The 20,330-nt window shown below is 43.5% G+C and overlaps 1 protein-coding gene across 1 annotated transcript; it reads left to right on the top strand.

The window, feature by feature from the left end:
- Positions 1–5,152: 5,152 nt before the first annotated feature.
- On the top strand, positions 5,153–7,058 carry id3 (inhibitor of DNA binding 3). Its single transcript, XM_046364469.1, has 3 exons — positions 5,153–5,572; positions 5,916–5,996; positions 6,534–7,058. Exons 1-2 carry the CDS (start codon positions 5,270–5,272, stop codon positions 5,967–5,969), a joined length of 357 nt encoding a protein of 118 aa, XP_046220425.1. The 5' UTR covers positions 5,153–5,269; the 3' UTR covers positions 5,970–5,996; positions 6,534–7,058.
- The last annotated feature ends 13,272 nt before the right edge of the window (positions 7,059–20,330 follow it).

Here is a 20,330-nt window from a genome sequence, read left to right as displayed (position 1 = left end):
TATTAAGCGTTATTGTTTAGTTACTATTCAGTTACTATAGGCCTTAGCAACTGTCCTGAAGAAGATCATCTCAATCATGTAATATTGTACATATCATAGCTTATGTTCAAAAGTAAAAATAGATTTCAGCAATGCCAGTTATACTGTATATGTTCATGCTGTTGTGATAATGTGACATTCTCAAATGCTGTGAATGAATATGATATTAGTTACTATTATCAGATAGACCTTATCGGAGCAAAATATTAGCAGACTTGGCATATACATTGTTCTGGAGTTAGACACAGTGGCATGAGAGAGCGCATTGGAATTTCTAAGCCCCTCAAAGCTTAAAAGAAAACTCAAGGGTCTTCTTTGATGGCAGACAGAGAGAGGGAGAGAGGAGTTGGATGACACTACAGATAACACAAATGAAGTTTCCTTCTGTAAATTACCCCGTGATACTTGTGGGAAAAGGTGCCCTTCCCACTGGGCACACACTGGTTGAATCAACGTTGTTTCCACGTCATTTCTTTGAAATGACATTAAACCAATGCGGAATAGATGTTGAATCGACTTCTATGCACAGTGGGTTTTGTCTTCAATTGCCTGCCTTCCCAACCCAACCGCCTGTGTGTGAGTGTGGGGCTAGCTCTCAGCGAGATGACACTGGACTTCTAGCTACTCTCTCCTCTTTTGTTACCAGGAGAAGAAATAGAGAGTCTTTGTTGACAGCGAATTAAAAAACGAACGCCTTGAAAGGTTTTCTTTGGGTAGAGGCGAGGGGGAGGCGACAGGGGTTACGAAGGGGGAGGTGGGGTAGGGAGGGCGATGCTAATTATGCATGGCGATTGTTGATAGCTTGATTGTCTGCGTCCAGCTGCACGGAGGACCGGGGGAGAGAGAGAGGGCGGGGATGCGGAGCGAGGCAGACTCACTGACGCCAGTCTCGAAATTCTCCCATCCATTGAAAGAGAGCCTCGTTTGTGTCGGGGCCTTTCCAACAGCGCAGCGCGAGGGCACCTGATCCCTGCCCAGACGCACCAGTGTCACACGGATTCAGAGCTCTGGAATCTGCAAATAGGAAATAAAAAAATCCTGGGTGCGTAAGGGAATGAACTTGCAGGCCACTGCGTAGGCTGTGCCATTTTTGACCATCCAGAATTATAACATTGTAGCCTACCAAAGCGAAAAAAGTGTTCATAATTTTGCAGTATGCTGTTATTCCTATAATAACAACATAACTGTATTATATAACTTTTTCTTATTCTTATAATTTCATATAGCCCAACTTTGTTCATCACAATATTCTTCCAATTTGTATTGATTTATTATTTACGCATATGCAATAATATGCAGTTGCTTGTACAGATAACACATACAGTACCAGTCAAAAGTTTGGACACACCTACTCATTGAAGGGTTTTTCATTATTTTTACTGTGTTCTACATTGTAGAATAATAGTGAAGACATCAAAACTATGAAATAACACATATGGAATCATGTAGTAACCAAAAAAATACTAAACAAGATTCTTCAGAGTAGCCACCCTCTGCCTTGAGGCTTTGCACACTCTTGACATTCTCTCAACCAGCTTCACCTGGAATGCTTTTCCAACAGTCTTGAAGGAGTTCCCATATATGCTGAACACTTTTTGGCTGCTTTTCCTTCACTCTGTGGTCCAACTCATCCCAAACCATCTCAACTGGCTTGAGGTCAGGTGTAGGCTGTTATTGTAAACAAGAATGTGTTCTTAACTGATTTGCCTAGTTAAATAAAGGTTAAATAAAAACAGTATATATATAAAAACATTGTGGAGGCCAGGTAATCTGATGCAGCACTCCATCACTTCTTGGTCAAATGACCCTTACACAGCCTGTTGAAAGACAGATTTTAGTCCCACTAAGTGCAAACCGGATGGGATGGCGTATCGCTGCAGAATGCTGTGGTAGCCATGCTGTTTAAGTGTGCCTTGAATTCTTAAGAAATCACAGACAGTGTCACCAGCAAAGCACCCCCACACAATCGCACCTCCTCCTCCAAGCTTCACTGTGGGAAACACACATGCTGAGATCATCCATTCACCTACTCTGCGTCTCACAAAGACACAGTGGTTGGAACCAAAATTCTCAAATGTGGACTCATCAGACCAAAGGACAGATTTCCACCGGTCTAATGTCCATTTCTCAAGCAAGTCACTTCTTCTTATTGGTGTCCTTTAGTAGTGGTTTCTTTGCAGCAATTTGACCATGAAGGCATAATTCATGCAGTCTCCTCTGAACAGTTGATGTTAAGATGTGTCTGTTACTCTGTGAAGCTTTTATTTGGGCTGCAATTTTTGAGGCTGGTAACACTAATGAACTTATCCTCTGCAGCAGAGGTAACTCTGGGTCTTCCTTTCCTGTGGCAGTCCTCATGAGAGCCTGTTTCATCATAGCGCTTGATGTTTTTTGCGACTGCTCATGAAGAAACTTCAAAAGTTCTTGAAATGTTCTGGATTGACTGACCATGTTTTTAAGTATTGTTAGACTGTCATTTCTCTTTGCTTAGTTGAGCTGTTCTTGCCATAATATGGACTTGATATTTTACCAAACAGTGCTATGTTCTGTATACCACCCCTACCTTGTCACAACTGATTTTCTCAAACGCATTAGGAAGGAAAGAAATTGTACAAATTCACTTTGAACAAGACACACCGGTTAATTCAAATGCATTCCAAGTGGCTACCTTATGAAGCTGGTTGAGAGAATTGTATTGTTTGCAAAGCTGTCATCAAGGCAAAGGGTGGCTACTTTGAAGAATCTCAAATACATTTTGATTTGTTATTTAACAAGGCAATTCAGTTAAGAACAAATAGTTATATACAATGACAGCCTAGGAACAGTGGGTTAACTGCCTTGTTCAGGGGCAGAACAACAGATTTTTACCTTGTCAGCTCAGGGATTTGATCTAACAACCTTTCAGTTACTTGTCCAACACTAACTACAAGGCTACCTGCCGCTCAGCACTTTTTTAATTACTACATGATTCCATATGTGTTATTTCATAATTTTCATGTCTTCACTATTATTCTACAATGTAGAAAATAGTTTAAAAAGTAAAGAAAAACCCTTGAATGAATAGGTGTGTCCAAACTTTTGACTGGTACTGTATAAATAGTAATTTTCCTACCAGGCCAGAGATTTTAGGACAATATTTGTCCACCCTCCTACCCTTGACATATTTAAGAAGTCGAAGTCTTGTTGGGACAACAAATAACGTTCACAAAATGTATTTTTAATATAGCAATGGACCGAAGACTGGTCACACCACACGTTATAACATGAGTGGTTCCCTCTTGAATGAGGTCATTGAATGACTTGTAGTCATTAGGGGTCAATGAGTGTGGGGGGGTTATTGCCTAGCTGCAGAAGGCAGCCTACCCGCTGACATTAACATCTGTGCAACCACTGCAAAGGGGCGGGCTATTGGGCCAACTTCCCCGATAGTGCTTATCCATCAGAAAACAATTAAGCTACCTCTTTATTTGTTCATAATATAAAAATACTGAGCGTGAAAGCTCCTTACTAAATCTATATTTTTCTATGTTTGTGTGTTTTAATTTAATCTTTAACACATCCTGGGTTTCACCAACTGATGACAAATATGTACTCCCTCTTTCTTCAGATTATGCACACACCAACATAAATGTTATCTACTACTATTATTATTGACTCTAACAAGGATTGGTTGCGCTGTCAGAGGAGAGGAACCAAATGGGTTATTTTTAGGGAGTCAGCGTATTGTCAATCTCATGCATTATAGGTCGTGAGTCGAGACAAATCTCAGTGGGCTGCGGCAACAGAAAGAGAGAAAAGGGGGCAGGTCCACGACTTTGAGTGAAGGGCCCAGTAAGCGAGCTCCACGAAGAGGTTCTGGTGAGGGCGGGCGTTTGCCATGAGGGGCGCGTTGGAGCGGGTGAATGGATGACGTCGGGAGACTGGCGCCAGGCTGTCTGGGACTGGCGCGTTAGATCAACACAGCTGGGGTGGAATAGGACACACAGCTGGCGCAAGGGTGCATTCCTCCACAAAACAGGATTGTGAGAAAAGGGAAAATAAGACCAAAAAGGAACAGAGGGACACACTTTGGTTTAAACAAAAAAATTCATGGGTTAAAAAGAAAGAGAACAATTTATAACTTATTTTCAGTAAGTGTTCATCCCGAATTGTATTCACAACATCACCCAAAGGATTTTTTCGTCTGCCGTGACTAACTAGATTTCATTTTGTTTGGATTTTGTTCCTATCTTTTATCTTTATTTTAATTGAGAGGAAAATTAACAAGGAAAATCCTTGAGAGTGGTGGGGAGATATAGACACTGTTCACAATTTAGCCATAAAACAGAGAGGGTTGCTGGGGCTATAACAAAACAAAGATAATAATATGATAGCTAATAATAGCAAATTCAAAACTGTAATTCACAATGAAGGGAGTTTGAACTTTTAAGCACTCATGTATGATACGTTTTATAACTGTTTGGATAAATTATCTAATTTCTTGTGAATGGAAAGGATTGTTATTCCTTATAAAGCCCACATCTTTTAGATAAAGAAATTTGGAGTGAATGGTGTGAAAACCATCACCTTTAATACAGCTTATAATTATAGGATTTTCAAGCTGTCTGTCTGCTCTCTGTCTTGTCTCTTGACATCTTTTAAAATCGTGTGACGCCAAGAGAGGTGAAAAAAAAAGATTCCAGACGCCGAGATGTCTGCAAAGTCATGAAGCTGTAAAGGTAACGTGTGGCTTCAATTTGATAAAGAAAGAAGATCCAGTGTGGGCCCTAAGTTTATATTTGTCTTGGCACAAACTATGTCAGTGAGCAGAATAGTAGCCTAGACACATTTAGGCCTGTTTATCAAGTAGAAAAGCCTATCATGTGTTGTCATCAGTATTCAGTGCTCACCAAAATATGCTTTGTTGATTGTGGTCTACCTGAAATCAAGTGTCTAATTGTTGGTCAATCCCTCATAGCCCCCCCCCCGTAAGTGACGTTTGAACATCCAATCAGAAACCCTATGCTCCTCAGAACCACCAGGAAGTCTCTACACTCGCTAATCAGAGTTCGAGGGTTTATTTATTTGTGAGAAGGGGGCGGCGACTGGTTGACAATGTTGTATAAAGCCGTCCTCACACTAACAGAACTACTGTAGCTGGTTGTTGCCTGGGTGAGAATATTGTACCCCTCTTATTCGAATCGGAACGTCATTTCGAATTGAAATAATTCATTGTAGCCTACTCACAAACATGAAAGCCATCAGTCCAATGAGGTCTGTCAGAAGCTGCTACGAAGCTGTTTGCTGCATTTCGGATCAGAGTCTCTCCATCACCCGGAATAAGCCATCTATGGAGGAACCCGTGGGCGCGCTGTGCGATATGAATGACTGCTACTCGAAACTCAAGGAGCTGGTGCCGAGTATCCCACAGAACAAGTCAGTCAGCCAAGTGGAAATTCTGCAGCACGTTATCGACTACATCTTCGACCTGCAAATCGCGCTAGAAGACGAGTCTACCGCGGCAACCACGCCTGACTTGGTGCTGTCACTAAAGGTGAAGATGGTTACCCCGCTTCCGTCCCCGTTATGCTGAATTTGATTGCATGTCTCTTTAATTCCTATTGTATCAAATGGAGGAATAGACGTGCATGTAAAGGAAGTCATGTTTTTCGCTATGTATTACATGTGAACAATGTGATGTTGTCGGAAAGAGATGCTGTAACGCTGTAACGTGATGAACGGTCCAAATGTATTTATCAAGTATCGGTGCGTGATGCCATTATATGTAACCACAGCGTATCCACTCCATGCGTCACTGTTTATATCTTGTTGTCAAGTCTGGCTAAGAATTTCGATTTCAGTGGCTATAATATTTCTAATTTTCCTTTTCCATGAAGACTGCAGACCTTGCACGCAATTTCTCCCAAGAAGATGGACGATTGTGCCATTAAACAGGAGGAGTGTGACTTCCAGAAATGGTAGGTATCTATACATCTATTTACATCTATTCATGTGTTATTACTGTTGCATTACATGTTTGCTGTGAATAGGCTGGCACATGGCATTGGACTGTTCAGGGAAAAAAGTGTGTGAACAAACTCAATACTTCTTCAAATGATTAACAACAACAAATAGCAATATCAGACACTGGTTTTGTAGATGAAGGGGGCATTGCTATGCAGGGAAAGAGTCTAGTCCCCTTTACCCCTCTTTTTCTTACCCCCCCCCCCCCCCCTCTCACCATGGTTGCCAATTAGCCAAGCCAGTGAATGTGTAGGGGATTCATTGCTATCAGCCTGGGGTTAGTGAAAGTTCCACACTAGGCGCCAGTCTGTCTGCTCCCTTTCTCCAGTGGAGGGAGGGTGAGAGGGAGGGGAGCGTGAGAGAGAGAGAGGGAGAGGCAGAGAGAGAGAGAGGGAGAGGCAGAGAGAGAGAGAGGCAGAGAGAGAGAGAGAGAGAGGCAGAGAGAGAGAGGACTGACTTAACTTTTTCCTTCCCTTTCTCTCTGTGTGCAGGTGCAGAGAAACACATGTCTCCACTTCACTCTGGGTTCGAGGATAAGAGGGGTAGAAAGAAGGGGTAGTATTTGGAGTGTGTGGGGGGGGGATCGACAGCTTCTCTACACTCCTCCAGTCTCTTCTCACCGGACGTGGCGTAAACAAACACCAAAGCAGAAAAAGATTTGAATGGATATATTCGCTACTTGTTCCTCTCAGTTGTTTTTTTTTGTATATGTGTGTGTACCCCCCTCCCCTTGTTATCTTATAATTTGAAGGTTTTTCCAACTAGGTCAAATTGTGTACATATCTAATTTGTGAAAGCAATGAGGGAGATAGTTCAGAATAATGTGGTCTGGGGGGGGGTCCTGTTGTTAGTTGTTAGAATCACAACTCTATACTAGAGTTGATTGTAAATGTTTGTAGGGATTGTGTATTTCTACGGACAATGTCAAATAATTGCTGAGTTTTATCAACTTTTTATAAAAGTGTGTTTTGTATGTACGTTCTTATGTAATAAAATTACTAAATGTTCTGACCGTTCTGTGAAGTACTGTAGCTTTTTTTTCTTGGACAGTAATAACCTTAGGGTTGCGTCCCAAATGGTACCTTGTTCCCTTGGCAGTGCACACTTTTAGTCAAGGCCCATATCAGTGCCCTATATAGGGAATAGGGTGCCATTTGGGAAATATTCTGTATATATATATATATATATGGTGGTTGATTAGCTTGAAAAACTCTTATGATTTCATAAAATACTTTGAGATGACAGGATGTATTCAACAGGCGATTGAGGTCTTGTGGTTGGAAATCACATGACGAGTGTTTCCTGTATCTATCTCAGTTTTTCCATGAGCATAGGCCCTAACTTAAGCAGCACGCTCTCTAGGTGCTAATCATGATGGTATTCAGAGGAGTTGACACCTAGTTACAAATAACATTACTCTTATTATATCCAATCAACACAACACAATGGATCAAAACTGGTTCGATCGCCTATACTTGTGTTTGTAGCCTAATGATTTTCACCTACCCTAACAGAAGTCAACAGCTTTCCCACTGGGCACAGACGTTTCATTTTGATTTACATTCCGTTGAGTTGTCAACTAACGTGAATTCAAAGTCAAATCAACAAAACAAATCCCCATGTCATTGGATTTAGTGTAAAAGTCAGGTGAAAAAAAAGACATTTTCCTCGCGTTGATGACTTTTTGCAAATCCCATCAGTTTTTGACATTGATTCAACGTCATCACATTGCATTTTTGGGTTGCAATTACGTGCAAACAACATTGATTCAACCAGTTTTTGCCCAGTGGGTTGTCACAATGGATCTCAACATCAGACCTAAGCTTTTTTGGAGACTATTGCCATATATCTATGATTTGTTTATTTTGTGATGTAGGTAAATGATTACTTCTAAGGCTTTCAAGGTCTAGTTGACCAGCTGGTCCAGAGACAGTACAGAGATCAATATTCAAATCATATCAAATCTTATTTGTCACTAGTGCTGAATACAACAGTTATAGATAGACCTTACCGTGAAATGCTTACTTACAAGTCCATAACCGACAAGGCAGTTTTAAGTAAATAGAGTTAAGAAAATATTTACTAAATAAACTAAAGTAAGAAAAGAAGAAACACAATAAAATAACAATAATGACGGTATATACAGGGAGTACCAGTACCAAATCAATGTACTGGTTAGTCGAGGTAATTTGTACATGTAGGTAGGGATAAAGTGACTATGCATAGATAATAAACTGCAGGTAGCAGCAGTGTAAAAACAAAAGGGGGTTGGTGTCAATGCAAATAGACCGGGTGGCCATTTTATTAATTGTTCAGCAGTCTTATGGCATGAGGGTAGAAGGTGTTAAAGAGCCTTTTGGACCTAGACTTGGCACTCCAGTACCGCTTGCCGTGCGGAAGCAGAGACAACATGACTTGGGTGACTGCTTTGACAATTTTTTGGGCCTAGAAATGTCCTTGTTTTTGAAAGAAAAGCAACTTTTTGGACCATTAAATGAAAATCAAATTGATCAGAAATACAGTGTAGACATGGTTAATGTTGTAAATGACTATTGTAGCTGGAAACGGCAGATTTTTAATGGAATATCTACATAGGCGTGCAGAGGCCCCTTATCAGCAACCATCGCTCCTGTGTTCCAATGGCACATTGTGTTAGCTAATCCAAGTTGATCATTTTAAAAGGCTAATTGATCATTAGAAAACCCTTTTGAAGTTGTAGCTGGAAACTATTGTAGCTGAAAACGGCTGGAAACACTAGTCTCAACGTCAGCAGTGAAGAGGCGTCTCCGAGATGCTGGCCTTCTAAGCAATGTTTCTCTGTCCAGTGTCTATGTTCTTTTGCCCATATTAATCTTTTATTTTTATTGGCCAGTCTGAGATATGGCTTTATCTTTGTAACTCTGCCTAGAAGGCCAACATCCCGGAGTCGCCTCTTCACTGTTGATGTTGAGACTGGTGTATTGCGGGTACTATTTAATGAAGCTGCCAGTTGAGGACTTGTGAGGCGTACGTTTCTCAAACTATACACTCTAATGTACTTGTCCTCTTGCTCAGGTGTGCACCGGGGCCTCCCACTCCTCTTTCTATTCTGCTTAGAGCCAGTTTGCGCTATTCTGTGAATGGAGTAGTTCACAGCGTTGCACGAGATCTTCCTCAGTTTCCAGCTACAATAGTCATTTACAACATTAACAATGTCTACACTGTATTTCTGATCAATTTTATGTTATTTTCATGGATGAAAAATGTGCTTTTCTTTCAAAAACAAGGAGATTTCTAAGTGATCCCAAACTTTTGAACAGTATTGTAGATCCTGGATGGTAGGAAGCTTGGCCCCCGTGATGTACTTGGCCGTACGCACTACCCGATGTAGCGTCTTACGGTTGGATGCCAAGCATTTGAAATACCAGGCGGTGATACAACCATTCAGGATGCTCTCGATGGTGCAGCTGTAGAACCTTTTGAGTATCTGAGGTCCCATGCCAAAACTTTTCAGTCTCCTGAGGGGGAAAAGGCATTGTCGTACCCTCTTCACGACTTTCTTGGTGTGTTTGGACCATGATCTTTTGTTGGTGATGTGGACACCAAGGAACTTGAAACTCTCGACCTGCTCAACTACAGCCCCGTCGATGTGAATGGGGGCGTGTCCGGCCCTACTTTTCCTGTCATCCACGATCATCTGCTTTGTCTTGCTTACTTTGAGAGGTTGTTGTTCTGGCACCACACTGCCAGGTCTCTGACCTCCTCCCTATAGACTGTCTCGTCGTTGATCAGGCCTACCACTGTTGTGTCGTCAGCAAACTTAATGATGGTGTTGGAGTCGTGCTTGACAACGCAGTCGTGGTTGAACAGGGAGTATAGGAGGGGACAAAGCACGCACCCCTGAGGGGCCCCTGTGTTGAGGATTTAAGTAGTTTGCAAGCCCTGCCACATCCGACGACCGTCAAAGCCGGTGTAGTAGGATTACATTTTAGTCCTGTGCTGACGCTTTGCCTATATGATGGTTAGTCTGAGGGCATAGCAGGATTTCTTATAAGCGTCTGGATTAGTGTCACACTTCTTGAAAGTGGAAGGTCTAGCTTTTAGCTCGGTGCGGATGTTGCCTGTGAACCATAGCTTCTGGTTGGGATATGTGCATAAGGTCACTGTGGGGACGACGTTGTCGTGGCACTTGTTGATGAAGCCAGTGATTGAGGTGGTATTCTCCTCAATGCCATTGGATGAATCCTGGAATATATTCCAGTCTGCGCAAGCGAAACAGTCTTGTAGAGTAGCATCTGCATCATCGGACCACTTTAGTATTGAGCGAGTCACTTGTACTTCCTGCTTTAGTTTTTGCTTGTAAGTAGGAATCAGGAGAATAGAATTATGGTCAGATTTGCCAAATGGAGGGCAAGGGAGAGCTGTGAACACACCTCTGTGTGTGGAGTAAAGGTGGTCTACAGTTTTTTTCCCTCTGGTTGCACATGTGACATGCTGGTAGAAATTAGGTCAAACGGATTTAAGTTTGGCTGCGTTAATGCCACTGGCCATTAAGAGCGCCTCTTCTGGATGAGCATTTTCTTGTTCACTTATGGCCTTATAGAGCTCGCTGAGTGAGGTTTTAGTGACAGCGTCGGTTTGTGGTGGTAAATAGACGTCTACGAAAAATAGAGATATAAACTCTCTTGATAGATAGTGTGGTCTACAGCTTATCATGAGGTAGTCTACGTCAGGCGAGCAATACCTCGAGACTATCTTAATTTTAGACATTACAGCTGTTATTGACAAATAGACACACAACCCCACGCCTCATTTTAATGGACGAATCTGTTCTGCCGATGCACGGAAAACCCAGCCAGCTGTATATTATCCATGTCGTCGTTATATAATAATAATTATATAATAATATAATAATATAATAATAATATATTATATTATTATTATTATTATTATTATATTATTATTATATTATTATTATATATTATTATGTCGTCGTTCAGCAACGACTCGGTGAAGCATACAATATTACAGTTTTTAATGTCCAGTTGGCAGGATAGTCTTGAACGGAGCTCATCCAGTTTATTCTCCAGTGATTGCACGTTGGCTAATAGAAAGGATGGTAGAGGCGGGTTACCCACTCGCCAACGAATTCTCACAAGGTATCCTTATCTCAGCCCCCCTGTTTTTCCTTATTTTCTTCATGTGAATGACGGGGATTTGGGCCTTGTCTGGGAGCAACATTATATCCTTCGCATCAGACTCATTAAAGAAAAATCTTCATCCAGGTCAAGGTGAGAAATCACTGTTCTGATATCCAGAATCTCATTTCGGGCATAAGAGACGGTAGCAAAAACATTATGTACAAAACAAGTTACAAACAATGTGACAAAACACACAAAAAAGCACAATTGTTTAGGAGCCTGTAAAATGGCAGCCATCTCCTCCGGCGCCATTCTTTACAGCAATAGAACTTTGAGGAAAATTCAAGCCTGCTTCACCTCCGAACCTTTTTATGCCTAGAATTGGGGATTTAGGTATCCCACCTTTATGTTGCAATAGGTAGTTCTCATTATTACACAAAACATTAGGAAATAATATCATGAAATTGCTATTTCTACAATTTCAAACTCCATGTGTTGTGTGCCAAATGTGTGCAATTGCTCCTTTGAACTATATGATGAGAATAAACATGCTAATTATACCTGTACCTATTTGGTTTGTAAATGCTTTTAGAAGACATAAGAATGTCACAAGTATTTGTATTTTTATTTATTATGGATCCCCATTAGGGGGTCCAGCAAAATGAAGGCAGTTTATAACAAGTACTCTGACCTCTGAGACTACCTGTGCCAATGAAATAAAAGCACTGGCCTCTCTTGCCCTACTTGACCTAATTTGTGAATATGTACTGACATGTAGTGGTTAAACTTAAAATTGCATGCTGCAAGTCAGTATGGCAAAGACCATAGAGCACCACAGTGGAGGTGTCATAATACCCATAAAACCTAGCGGTCAAACAGGCTTATGGTTCAAATAAATTAGTGGTGGGAAAATGTTCCCAAAGCAGATTTTAGAAACACTTCAAATGAGGGCTGTGTTTCGTGTAGGCTTACCCTGGCATGATGTTTTAATAACCATGTAAACTCTGTCGGACAAGGTGACTTTTACCAATATATTCAGCTCTATTTACTCTCAGATTCGAAGATGCCAACTAGCATCAAAGTAGAAATCATGCAAAACTACAAATCCCTGCAAGCTCCTGCATGACACCTTTGCTAACAGGTATTGTGTCAATTTAAAACTTGCACAAGACAGTTTAAAGAATTGTCTTGTTTAAAAAAAATTGGCAATTTATTCATTACTACATTTAGTTAACATGATATAGTTAATTCAAAGAATCTTATATTTGCCTCAATTCAGCAGTCTCGTCCAGATCATCATGGAATTTGTAGTTCTTTATCATAGCCACATTAGCAGCTAATTAACATTTAATTATTTGAGGGGTAAATACAGGCGAATGTATTGATAAAAGTCACCTTGTCCTTGAGAGATTTACACGGTTATCAAAACTCCACGCCAGGGTAGGTCTACATGAAACACAGCTCTTATTTTAAGGGTTTCTAAAATCCCCTATGTGAAACATTTATGGTGGAAAAACTATTGGAACCATTTACCTGTTTATCCGCTAGGTTTTATGGGTATTATGACTCATACTGTTGTACTCTATTGACACATTGCACATATTGCAAGATGATGATCCTAGGACATATCGATTGAAGTCTATTGAAAACTCGAGATTTCACAATTTTTGATTTCCATTAATTAGTTTTTCACCCTATATGATTTGAAGGTTGAATAAAATTGTGTTGGCTGCTGGCATCAATGCCCTATGTTTACCATAGATCACATACAGTCAGGTTCTTTATAGAAAAACATTTGTTGTTTTTGATGTTGAACATTCCTATAACACGTAATCTGTCTTTTTTCAAGGTTCTAAGCATGTTTCATTTGGTTCTGGGAACAATCTGGTGGGATCATTGTGGAGACATCACAAAAGATATGTTCCCAAAACACAAAAACTGTCCAGTTTTGTGGATGATTCTACAATGTTTTTTTAGGTTGTAAAAAAAACATTCACCTGATGTTACAAGAATGTTCCTAGAACACATTTGGTCTGTTCTTTGAAGGTTCCCGGAATGTTTCATTAGGTTGTGGGAACAGTTTAGAGGGAACATTGTGGGTACATCACAAAAGATATGTTCCCAAAACACAAAAACTGTCCAATTTTGCGGATGATTCTACAATGTTTCTTTTAGGGTGTAAGAATTAGGGTGTAAGAAACATTCACCTGATGATACAAGAATATTCCCAGAACACATTTTGTCTGTTCTTTAACGTTCCCGGAATGTTTCATTAGTTTGTGGGGACAGTCTGGTGGGAACATTGTGGGGACATAGTAAAGGATATGTTCCCAAAACAGCAAAACTGTCCAGTTGTGCAGCTGAATCTACAATATTTATTTTAGGGTGCAAAAAACATTCACCTGATGTTACAACGACATTCCCAGAACACATTCAGTCTGCTGTTTAAAGGTTCCCAGAATATTTAATTCAGTTGTGGTAACATTGTAGGGACATGACAAGAGATATGTTCCCAAAACACAAAAACTATCCAGTGTTGCTGACATTCAGATAATGTTTGTATCATGGTGAGCAAAACATTTCTTTGATGTTGCAAGAATGTTGACAAAACAGCCTTTCTGAATACTTTAACCTCCACAGGACCGGTGTCGCGACCTCGGGACGGTTGAGCTAACGTAGGCTAATGCGATTAGCATGAGGTTGTAAATAACAAGAACATTTCCCAGTACATAGACATATCTGATATCGGCAGAAAGTTTAAATTCTTGTTAATCTAACTGCACTGTCCAAGTTACAGTAGCTATTACAGTGAAATAATAGCATGCTATTGTTTGAGGAGAGTGCACAGTTATGAACTTGAACATTTCTGTGTGTGGAGTAAAGGAGGTCTATAGTTATTTTCTTCTCTTGTTCCACATGTGACATGCTGGTAGAAATGAGGTAAAATGGATATAAGTTTACCTGCATTAAAATCCCTGGCCACTAGAAGCACCGCTTCTGGATGATCATTTTCTTGTTTGCTTATGGCTTTATACAGCTCGTTGAGTGCAGTCTTAGTGCCAGCATCGATTTGTGGTGGTAAATAGACGGCTACGAAAAATATAGATGAAAACTCTCTTGGTAGATAATGTGGTCTGTAGCATATCATGAGGCGCTCTACCTCAGGCGAGTAATACCTCGAGACTACCTTAATATTAGACACTGCGCACCAGCTGTTATTGACAAATAGACACACCCCTCGTCTTACCGGACGTAGCTGTTCTGTCCTGCCGATGCACCGAAAACCGTTCAGCCACGACTCGTTGAAACATAAAATATTACAGTTTTTAATGTCCTGTTGGTAGGATTGTCTCAAACTTAGCTCACCCAGTTTATTCTCCAGTGATTGCACGTTGGCCAATAGAACAGATGGTAGAGGCGGGTTACCCACTCACCAAAGAATTCTCACAAGGCACCCCTGTAGGTGTGACGGCTATTACATGGCTTATCGACAAAGGACACATTCACAATTTATTCAGCGAAGACATACTGTCATGCAGGTGAAAGAGGACCCAAAAGCGACTTGGCGAAAACAGAGTCTTTAATCCAGTAACGTAAATACAAACAAAAAAACACAACTTTCACTCGATATGACGAGGACAAACTGGAGACTCGAACTTGAACAGCAGGTGAACAGCAGGTTGCCTCGGGAAGGCACTTGAACCAGACAGACTCAGACACCTGCTCACCACGCAGCATCTGAGGAAAACACGACACGACAGGGCGATACACAAACACAGCACGGTGAATACTAAACAAGGAACCGACAGGACAGGAACGGAACACAAAGGAAGAAATAGGGACTCTAATCAGGGGAAAGGATCGGGAACAGGTGTGGGAAGACTAAATGATTGATTAGGGGAATAGGAACAGCTGGGAGCAGGAACGGAACGATAGAGAGAAGAGAGAGCGAGAGAGTGAGAGAGGGAGGGGGAGAGAGAGGGATAGAAAGAGGGAAAGAACCTAATAAGACCAGCAGAGGGAAACGAATAGAATGGGAAGCACAGGGACAAGACAAGATAATAAATGACAAAACATGACAGTACCCCCCACTCACCGAGCGCCTCCTGGCGCACTCGAGGAGGAATCCTGGCGGCAACGGAGGAAATCATCAATGAGTGAACGGTCCAGCACGTCCCGAGACGGAACCCAACTCCTCTCCTCAGGACCGTAACCCTCCCAATCCACTAAGTATTGGTGACCCCGTCCCCGAGAACGCATGTCCATGATCTTATGTACCTTGTAAATAGGTGCGCTCTCGACAAGGACGGGAGGGGGGAGGGAAGACGAACGGGGGTGCGAAGAAAGGGCTTGACACAGGAGACATGGAAGACAGGATGGACGCGACGAAGATGTCGCGGAAGAAGCAGTCGCACAGCGACAGGATTGACGACCTGGGAGACACGGAACGGACCAATGAACCGCGGAGTCAACTTACGAGAAGCTGTCGTAAGAGGGAGGTTGCGAGTGGAAAGCCACACTCTCTGGCCGCAACAATACCTTGGACTCTTAATCCTGCGTTTATTGGCGGCTCTCACAGTCTGTGCCCTGTAACGGCAAAGTGCAGACCTCACCCTCCTCCAGGTGCGCTCACAACGTTGGACAAACGCTTGAGCGGAGGGAACGCTGGACTCGGCAAGCTGGGATGAGAACAGAGGAGGCTGGTAACCCAGACTACTCTGAAACGGAGATAACCCGGTAGCAGACGAAGGAAGCGAATTGTGAGCGTATTCTGCCCAGGGAGCTGTTCTGCCCAAGACGCAGGGTTTCTGAAAGAAAGGCTGCGTAGTATGCGACCAATCGTCTGATTGGCCCTCTCTGCTTGACCGTTAGACTGGGGATGAAACCCGGAAGAGAGACTGACGGACGCACCAATCAAACGACAGAACTCCCTCCAAAACTGTGACGTGAATTGCGGGCCTCTGTCTGAAACGGCGTCTAACGGGAGGCCATGAATTCTGAATACATTCTCGATAATGATTTGTGCCGTCTCCTTAGCGGAAGGAAGTTTAGCGAGGGGAATGAAATGTGCCGCCTTAGAGAACCTATCGACAACCGTAAGAATCACAGTCTTCCCCGCAGACAAAGGCAGACCGGTAATGAAGTCTAGGGCGATGTGAGACCATGGTCGAGAAGGAATGGGAGCGGTCTGAGACGACCGGCAGGAGGAGAGTTACCCGACTTAGTCTGCGCGCAGTCCGAACAAGCAGCCACGAAACGGCGCGTGTCACGCTCCTGAGTCGGCCACCAAAAGCGCTGGCGAATAGACGCAAGAGTGCCTCGAACACCGGGATGACCAGCTAACTTGGCAGAGTGAGCCCACTGAAGAACAGCCAGACGAGTGGAAACAGGAACGAAAAGGAGGTTACTAGGACAAGCGCGCGGCGACGCAGTGTGCGTGAGTGCTTGCTTAACCTGTCTTTCAATTCCCCAGACTGTTAACCCGACAACACGCCCATAAGGAAGAATCCCCTCGGGATCAGTAGAAGCCACAGAAGAACTAAACAGACGGGATAAGGCATCAGGCTTGGTGTTCTTGCTACCCGGACGGTAAGAAATCACAAACTCGAAACGAGCGAAAAACAACGCCCAACGAGCTTGACGGGCATTAAGTCGTTTGGCAGAACGGATGTACTCAAGGTTCTTATGGTCTGTCCAAACGACAAAAAGGAACGGTCGCCCCCTCCAACCACTGTCGCCATTCGCCTAGGGCTAAGCGGATGGCGAGCAGTTCACGGTTACCCACATCATAGTTGCGCTCAGATGGCGACAGGCGATGAGAAAAATAAGCGCAAGGATGAACCTTATCGTCAGACTGGAAGCGCTGGGATAGAATGGCTCCCACGCCTACCTCTGAAGCGTCAACCTCGACAATGAATTGTCTAGTGACGTCAGGAGTAACGAGGATAGGAGCGGACGTAAAACGTTCTTTTAGAAGATCAAAAGCTCCCTGGGCGGAACCGGACCACTTAAAACACGTCTTGACAGAAGTAAGAGCTGTGAGAGGGGCAGCAACTTGACCGAAATTACGAATGAAACGCCGATAGAAATTAGCGAAACCTAAAAAGCGCTGCAACTCGACACGTGACCTTGGAACGGGCCAATCACTGACAGCTTGGACCTTAGCGGAATCCATCTGAATGCCTTCAGCGGAAATAACGGAACCGAGAAAAGTAACGGAGGAGACATGAAAAGAGCACTTCTCAGACTTTACGTAGAGACAATTCTCTAAAAGGCGCTGTAGAACACGTCGAACGTGCTGAACATGAATCTCGAGTGACGGAGAAAAAATCAGGATATCGTCAAGATAGACAAAAACAAAGATGTTCAGCATGTCTCTCAGAACATCATTAACTAATGCCTGAAAAACAGCTGGCGCATTGGCGAGACCAAACGGCAGAACCCGGTACTCAAAATGCCCTAACGGAGTGTTAAACGCCGTTTTCCACTCGTCCCCCTCTCTGATGCGCACGAGATGGTAAGCGTTACGAAGGTCCAACTTAGTAAAGCACCTGGCTCCCTGCAGAATCTTGAAGGCTGATGACATAAGGGGAAGCGGATAACGATTCTTAACCGTTATGTCATTCAGCCCTCGATAATCCACGCAGGGGCGCAGAGTACCGTCCTTCTTCTTAACAAAAGAACCCCGCCCCGGCCGGAGAGGAAGAAGGCACTATGGTACCGGCGTCAAGAGACACAGACAAATAATCCTCGAGAGCCTTACGTTCGGGAGCCGACAGAGAGTATAGTCTACCCCGAGGAGGAGTGGTCCCCGGAAGGAGATCAATACTACAATCATACGACCGGTGAGGAGGAAGGGAGTTGGCTCGGGACCGACTGAAGACCGTGCGCAGATCATGATATTCCTCCGGCACTCCTGTCAAATCGCCAGGTTCCTCCTGAGAAGTAGGGACAGAAGAAACGGGAGGGATGGCAGACATTAAACACTTCACATGACAAGAAACGTTCCAGGATAGGATAGAATTACTAGACCAATTAATAGAAGGATTATGACATACTAGCCAGGGATGACCCAAAACAACAGGTGTAAACGGTGAACGAAAAATCAAAAAAGAAATAGTCTCACTGTGGTTACCAGATACTGTGAGGGTTAAAGGTAGTGTCTCAAATCTGATACTGGGAAGATGACTACCATCTAAGGCGAACATGGGCGTAGGCTTATCTAACTCTCTGAAAGGAATGTCATGTTTCCGAACCCATGCTTCGTCCATGAAACAACCCTCAGCCCCAGAGTCTATCAAGGCACTACATGTAGCACCCGAACCGGTCCAGCGTAGATGGACCGACAAAGTAGTACAAGATTTTGATGGAGAGACTTGAGTAGTTGCGCTCACCTGTAGCCCTCCGCTTACAGATGAGCTCTGGCTTTTACTGGACATGAATTAACAAAATGTCCAGCAACTCCGCAATAGAGGCACAGGCGGTTGGTGATCCTCCGTTCCCTCTCCTTAGTCGAGATGCGAATCCCTCCCAGCTGCATGGGCTCAGACTCTGAGCCAGAGGAGGGAGATGGTTGCGATGCGGAGCAGGGAAACACCGTTGATGCGAGCTCTCTTCCACGAGCCCGGTGACGAAGATCTACCCGTCGTTCTATGCGGATGGCGAGAGCAATCAAAGAGTCCACATCTGAAGGAACCTCCCGGGAGAGAATCTCATCCTTAACCACTGCGTGGAGTCCCTCCAGAAAACGAGCGAGCAGCGCCGGCTCGTTCCACTCACTAGAGGCAGCAAGAGTGCGAAACTCAATAGAATAATCCGTTATGGACCGTTCACCTTGGCATAAGGAAGCCAGGGCCCTAGAAGCCTCCCTACCAAAAACTGAACGGTCAAAAACCCGAATCATCTCCTCTTTAAAGTTCTGGAACTTGTTAGAGCAATCAGCCCTTGCCTCCCAGATAGCTGTGCCCCATTCTCGAGCCCGGCCAGTAAGGAGTGAAATGACGTAAGCAACCCGAGCTCTCTCTCTAGAGTATGTGTTGGGTTGGAGAGAGAACACAATCTCACACTGCGTGAGAAAGGAGCGGCACTCAGTGGGCTGCCCGGAGTAGCAAGGTGGGTTATTAACCCTAGGTTCTGGAGGCTCGGCAGGCCAGGAAGTAACAGGTGGCACGAGACGTAGACTCTGGAACTGTCCAGAGAGGTCGGAAACCTGAGCGGCCAGGTTCTCCACGGCATGGCGAGCAGCAGACAATTCCTGCTCGTGTCTGCCGAGCATGGCTCCTTGGATCTCGACGGCAGTGTAACGAGCGTCTGAAGTCGCTGGGTCCATTCCTTGGTCGGTTCCTTCTGTCATGCAGGTGAAAGAGGACCCAAAAGCGACTTGGCGAAAACAGAGTCTTTAATCCAGTAACGTAAATACAAACAAAAAAACACAACTTTCACTCGATATGACGAGGACAAACTGGAGACTCGAACTTGAACAGCAGGTGAACAGCAGGTTGCCTCGGGAAGGCACTTGAACCAGACAGACTCAGACACCTGCTCACCACGCAGCATCTGAGGAAAACACGACACGACAGGGCGATACACAAACACAGCACGGTGAATACTAAACAAGGAACCGACAGGACAGGAACGGAACACAAAGGAAGAAATAGGGACTCTAATCAGGGGAAAGGATCGGGAACAGGTGTGGGAAGACTAAATGATTGATTAGGGGAATAGGAACAGCTGGGAGCAGGAACGGAACGATAGAGAGAAGAGAGAGCGAGAGAGTGAGAGAGGGAGGGGGAGAGAGAGGGATAGAAAGAGGGAAAGAACCTAATAAGACCTGCAGAGGGAAACGAATAGAATGGGAAGCACAGGGACAAGACAAGATAATAAATGACAAAACATGACACATACACAACTACAGACATACGTACGTACGTACATACATACATACATACATACATACATACATACATACATACATACATACATAGGTACGTACATACATACATACATACTTAAACGTATACATACATACACTGTGTAAACTTCAGCACAACTGCAAAACCACCATGAAATCTCTATCTCCAGAAAGGTGAATTTCGGTGCAATTGGCTGCCCTCCGATCCAGTTTCTCTGTATTGCCCATGATTTCTGCCAGAGGTCTAATTTGTGTGC

The sequence above is a fragment of the Oncorhynchus gorbuscha genome, linkage group LG10, assembly GCF_021184085.1.
Source record: "Oncorhynchus gorbuscha isolate QuinsamMale2020 ecotype Even-year linkage group LG10, OgorEven_v1.0, whole genome shotgun sequence".
NCBI lineage: Eukaryota > Metazoa > Chordata > Actinopteri > Salmoniformes > Salmonidae > Oncorhynchus > Oncorhynchus gorbuscha.
Note: the sequence above shows the minus strand (reverse complement) of the source record. Positions and strands in the feature narration are given on the sequence as shown.